The 6,000-nt window shown below is 38.2% G+C and overlaps 1 protein-coding gene across 4 annotated transcripts in view; it reads left to right on the forward strand.

Annotated features, from left to right (window-relative positions):
- The window catches only part of ATF2 (activating transcription factor 2), a 39,554-nt gene extending 34,100 nt beyond the window's left edge, over positions 1 to 5,454 (forward strand). For all 4 annotated transcript variants that reach the window (XM_033167756.1, XM_033167736.1, XM_033167765.1 and 1 more), the window contains one exon: positions 2,555 to 5,454. In XM_033167756.1, the coding sequence (XP_033023647.1) occupies positions 2,555 to 2,781 (227 nt within the window). In that variant the 3' untranslated portion in view covers positions 2,782 to 5,454. The remainder of the gene's footprint in view (positions 1 to 2,554) is intronic.
- Positions 5,455 to 6,000: the final 546 nt, after the last annotated feature.

Genomic DNA, 6,000 nt, shown 5'->3' on the forward strand with positions numbered 1-6,000 from the left:
TGTAGTCATTGTAAGCAGTTTCATCAGAATGGGCAATATTTTTTAATTTAAGAGATTCCGGAGATTTAGCAACACTCTGTGGCTGTATATATTTAGAACTCTGATTTTGTCAGTTTTGAGCTTATAAATCTTGGTCCTTTTGATCTCCAGTCATTTTGACAGGATGGAAAGTGGCATCTTGGAGCAAATTGAAACCGTGCAGAAATATGTTTTGAATTTATATTAACAATGATTGTTGCAGGGATGAGGCCATTATGGTTCCCATCTGACAAAACAACATTATTCCATATAGAAGCAGCTATAGGATTACATTATGCATGCATAATTTGCTGAATGTGCTTAGGTGTCTTGAATGCTGATATTATGAAAGAGAACTATCTGGTTGTACATTTAGCTTTCAAGTTTAAAGTACTAACACAGAGAGAGAGAAAGTGCATACTCCAAAATGTGCACTATTGTTGCAAACTCATTTGCAGTGTGTGTTGTCACTGTTGGTGGATATTGGATTATGGTCTGCAGGAATAACTATACATAATTGCTTGTTGTAAATATGCAATAAGATGGATTGGACGGAATCAGATTTATACGGCAGGGTTCACCTAAAGAGCCCTGTCGCTGGAAGAAGCCCTGTGTAAGGGCTTCCACTAGCTCAGTGGGCCTTTCCCTCAAAATTGACTGGGGGGCGGTGTCAGAAGAAAACCCATGTTGGGCGGGGAGGCAGGATTGTTCCATCTGGCAAGCTGATATGGTTGCACAGATAGAACATTTGCTTGACCTTGAATTCCACTCTGTAGTCTGTATAGCCTAGTATATTCTTAATAAACAAAAGCTTCTTCCTTATGTTGTGTTAGGCAGTGTTCGCATCTTCCTCAGGCTCCATCTTAGATGTTTAGAATAAACTAAGCATAAAGTAAAGGTAAAGGGACCCCTGACAATTAGGTCCAGTCGCGGAAGACTCGGGTTGCGGCCCTCATCTCGCTTTATTGGCCGAGGGAGCCGGCGTACAGCTTCCAGGTCCTGTGGCCAGCATGACTAAGCCGCTGCTGGTGAACCAGAGCAGCGCACAGAAACACTGTTTACCTTCCCACTGGAGTGGTACCTATTTATCTACTTGCACTTTGACATGCTTTCGAACTGCTAGGTGGACAGGAGCTGGGACCGAGCAACGGGAGCTCACCCCGTCGCGGGGATTCGAACCACCGACCTTCTGATCGGCAAGCCCTAGACTCTGTGGTTTAACCCACAGCGCCACCTGCGTCCCATAAACTAAGCATAAACTCTGTAATAATTGCTACAGCATTTCTGACCCTGTGCAGGTCCTTAACTGGCAAGTTTGTGCACATTAAAGGTGAAAGTGCAATACCAAATAGCTTCACTTGAAAAAGGCTACATCCATAACTGACACATTGTAATCCTTAACTGTGGTGACATTTCAGGAGATTCCCTCGGAGAAGATCGTGGTGTACTGGAAGCATTTGTTAGACAAGTCTGAATTAGCAATTCTTGAGTTCAAAAGCCAGCTAATTTGGGAAAGGACTTACAGTAATTAATTGCTGTGGATTTCAAGTCCCTGTGAGCAGAACTCTGCTTGCAAGACGCTCCCCTTAGGGGAAGTGGGATGCAGAATTGAGAATTCCCCCTGCAATTCTTGGTGTGTGTGTCCCCCCCCCCCCCACAAAAAGGGAGTAGTTTTAGAGAGTTGGGGGAGGTAGTGCTTGGGGCTGCAAATTGCCTCTTCACCCACCCACTGTCTTGTCAGTGTCATCCTTCAGTGGAAGCAAATCAGGATCCAATGCTATGTTTGAGGTAATGTACTCAGAAACCCTTTGTCTGTCGAGTCTTCATTTGCTTTTGTTCAATGGTCTTGATAACATAGGGGCCTGCAGATACAAAAAAACAGCTGTGTCAGAATGTAGAATTTACCTATACCATAAAATTATGTACAACATTATTTTCTCCCTCATGCCCACTTTATAGGGTTGATGAAAATTAAAATCCTCTTAAGTTGATTGATGTGTCCATCTGTGATGTGGAAAAGTTTCCACTTTTATTTTTTACAAAAATGCTCCACTTTGTTTCATAAAATTAATAATATAATGAATGATTACAATACATGTTACATTGGTAAGCTAGAATGGTTGCAGTGCTGGTTCAATCAAAAGTCAGAGTTATATTTAACTTTTTTCAGTTGTTTTCCAGGAAACACACATTTATGCACACAGCTCTTCCAAGTATGCTAAAATTCTTGTGTTAAGTTGTCAGTGTCTTCCTTTCCCCCCTTAAAATCTAAATAACAGAACGGAACTGCATGCTATTGAGCTGTCACATCTTAAAATATTTAGGTATTCCAGTAAAAATCCCCAAAGTTTTTGAATTTGTTAGAACATTACTTTATAATAAGTGTTCTTTTTCCTAATCAAATATTTCAGTCCCACTGCTTTGGCTATCATCAAAATCCTTCAGGTATTTGCACAGCATATGGAACTAGCATCTCATTTTCTAATTGCACATTTCATTGACGAAGACATGGAAATGTTTTTGTTTTCTTTTTCAGCTACGGATAAAGATGATAGTTCTGAAGACATTTCCGTGCCAAGTAGTCCTCACACAGAAGCTATTCAGCATAGTTCGGTCAGCACTTCCAATGGTGTAAGCTCAACCTCCAAGGCAGAAGCAGTGGCTTCATCGGTTCTCACCCAGATGGCAGACCAGAGTACAGAGCCAGTGCTTTCGCAGATTGTAATGGCTCCTCCATCTCAGTCGCAGCCTTCAGGAAGTTGATTAAAAACTTGCGTTGTTTTTAGATACTCCTTAGCAACTTCAAAGGGAAACCAAGGAAAGCAGCCTTCATTTAGGAGAAATCTGTAGCTTAAAAATGATTCATCTGTAAAATTCAAACTTGAATTTGGCTTTGAAAGTTGGCGAACAGGAATGGCACAGCGGGTTGTAGTCTCTTAATAGACACCACGTTCATTTTCCTTTCCTAATTAGGATTGCTAGTTATTTTCAGTGCTCGTCATGTAAAGTGTCGGTACAGTTTAAATGTACTTACTACTTTAATTTGGTGGTATTCCAAGCAGTCACGTAAAATGCTCACCCCAAAAACTGTGATAGTAATCTTGTAATATTTTATACCAAAGTTCTGCATAGAATCCTATTGACTTCGAAAACTCTACATCATTAAAGCACTAGGCAAGAGAAAAAGACAGGAACAGGAAATTTGCTTTTAGTCTTTTTTGCCTTTATATTGTTTTGCACATTATGAGAGGGGGGAAACTTTGGGAGAATATGTTTGATTATATTGTGTAGCATTTTCTTTGGCTTTTTAACTGTTTGGGTATTTTTAAAGAATTTTGTTTAACAGGGCCAGTACAGTATATGGAATACAGTACTTTTTATGCACATATGTAATCTTGATCAGGGTCATTACTAGCTAGATTTTGTTTTTAAAAATAGATGTCAGCTTAGCTAGCACTTCCATTTTATAAAATCAGGAGCTTTGCTTCTGCTGCAAAAACAAAAACTTGCAGCTATACCCTCTTACTAAACAACTAAGAACAACAGAAAGATTCTGAACAGGGTTCTGAAAGATGGAATACTTTTTCAAAGCTCACTTGATATTTTGTGGTTTCTTGAGTCTTAAAGAGGAGCTTATTCATACTGCAAGATAGTATGGGTGCCAGGAAAGCTTGAAATTCCCTCATCAAACTACTCAAGACTTTTTTTCTTTTTCTTTTTTTTGTTATTGTATTTGCAAGATAACTTGTACTTTATTCTTGTGTAAGCACTGTCATCTTTTAGTAGCAAAATTTTGATACTTTTCTTGTGGGGAGAAAAAAAATCAATATTTACCGTACCGTGGAAACAATGTAATTATAGTGTGACGTGTGTATGTATGTGTGTGTGTATGAATGAGAGACAGAGAGAATGGTTCAGTAGTTATGCCGGCAATCTGTGCTTGAATGTTTAAAGATGCCTTCAGTGTGATGCTGGCTTGGTAGGTGATTGCAGTTTTTGAAATGTTATTTACCGTGTGAATTTGGATAACTAACATTCCATGATGTAGTTTGTTTCTGATAAGATGATTGTAGGTACACTTTTTCTCATTATCCAATCATCTGCAGGATATTGAGTTTTTTAATGTGCCATTATCTATTTTAATTCTGTACTCATGTTAAAAAATATATAATATTTTACGATTAAGTTGTAAAAGTGCAAAAAGAAAAAAAAATAGGTATGTGCTTTCATACCAGAAAAACTTTGCATAACAGCAGAGGAAAAACTACACAGTAGCAGCATCTGGCAGTAAAAAAAGAATTCCATTATGTATATAATGAACATTTAATGCATTTATTGTGGGTTTGTGTAACTCATATGTTCTATGCTCTGTTTTAACCTAGGGTGCCATCAAACTATGAAACATTCAGTTTTAAATCATTGGATTTTAATTGGTGGTAATGGCAGAGAGCAACTCTTAATTTGTATGATTTACAACCAAACTAGAATGGAAGCTGAACGAGGTCCTAAAATTATATATATATCATTTCAGTGCTTTAAGTCTGAAAATAAGAATTTAAATATTTTGTGTATTAAAAATGTAAGGAAACAAGTTTGTTTGTTTTTTGCAAAAAGTGCTCCAGACACCTTCATTTTATCAGTTTTTAAAGAGTTAATTTCAGAAACAAGCTTTAATTTTATTTTATTTTTAACCCACAAGTATAGTGACGAAGTCTCCAGCACAAACTGTGAATTCTATTAAAAAGATCCTCTCTGGAGTATTTACCGGTAACTCTAGTCACACTGGGATGGAGATGTGAAAACAGTTGAAAGCAATGCAGTGCTGGTATATGACGTCTACATTTGTTTGTGTGCCTGATGCATACTCATGGTTTGCAATTCTACACATTCATATACACGTAGACGCCTGCTTCCACACATACTCCTCCTCCTATGGATCGGGGTGGAGAGTGTGTGGATTGGATGAGCAAAGTGGTTATGTTTCCTCCACTAAATCTAGGCATAATCTGTCAGGCACTGCTCTGCTACCCACCTTCATTTCTGCTCCTAAGCAGCTCACTGAAATGAATGGTGTTCATGCATTAGCAGTGCTTGACTTTGTATAATACAGTCCTATTTTTTAAACCTTATTTAATATAAAAAATTTTGTTGTTGTTTTTTAGTAATAAAGCTGTTGCTGTTGTAAAGTAAATCTAAATATGTGCAAGGAGAGATGTAAATGATTTTAATGAAGGGATTAGTTAAAATCCTATGTTCAGCAAACAAGAGAACAGTTGTATAACCATAGATTCCGTTTTAAAATGTATGTCACACTACTTCTGTACTTCGCATTCGAGATCCTTGCATTTGACATGTTTCACAAACTGTACTGTTTTTCTTCAATGTGCAGTTTGCATGAGTAAGTCATCAGAGAATAAAATCTATCTTTAAATTGTATCTACTGCATTGCAATTCTAACTTCTGAAAGGCCGAGATGGCATCAGATTTCTTTTCTGCTGCAATGGTTCCTGCCATTTCTCTGGAACTGAAGTGCTTGCCCTGGTGGCCTTAGCATAACATATATAACATGTTCCCTCAAAAAAAAAATTATGTTTAAGCTGTTTTGAGCAACTTATTAGTGGGAAAAGTTGGGGCTGAAAAGAGCCTGGACAGCCTTGGCATCTTTCTATTTACAGTTTTCCTTTCTCTGGCAATGGGAAAATAGTTTTGTCATTTTAGCTCCTTGTGGAATGCTTGTTCTTAAATGGGATGCAATAGCAAAGAGCAACAGCGTAGTGTGTGTCTTATAGACCCAGAGCCATTGCATGGCTGACAAGGGGGTCTACTTGTGAGAAACTAGTCAATCTGTGAAAGCAGCTGGGGTTGGGGTACACTCTCGGAGGCCAGAGTTTATACAGTTGTCTTTTTTAACCTTCTAGTTGCTGGAAACAACACAGGTCTCTCGTTCCTTGAACTTTAGATCCTCGTTCCTGATTCTAGATC

Source organism: Lacerta agilis, chromosome 1 (assembly GCF_009819535.1).
Source record: "Lacerta agilis isolate rLacAgi1 chromosome 1, rLacAgi1.pri, whole genome shotgun sequence".
Lineage (NCBI taxonomy): Eukaryota > Metazoa > Chordata > Lepidosauria > Squamata > Lacertidae > Lacerta > Lacerta agilis.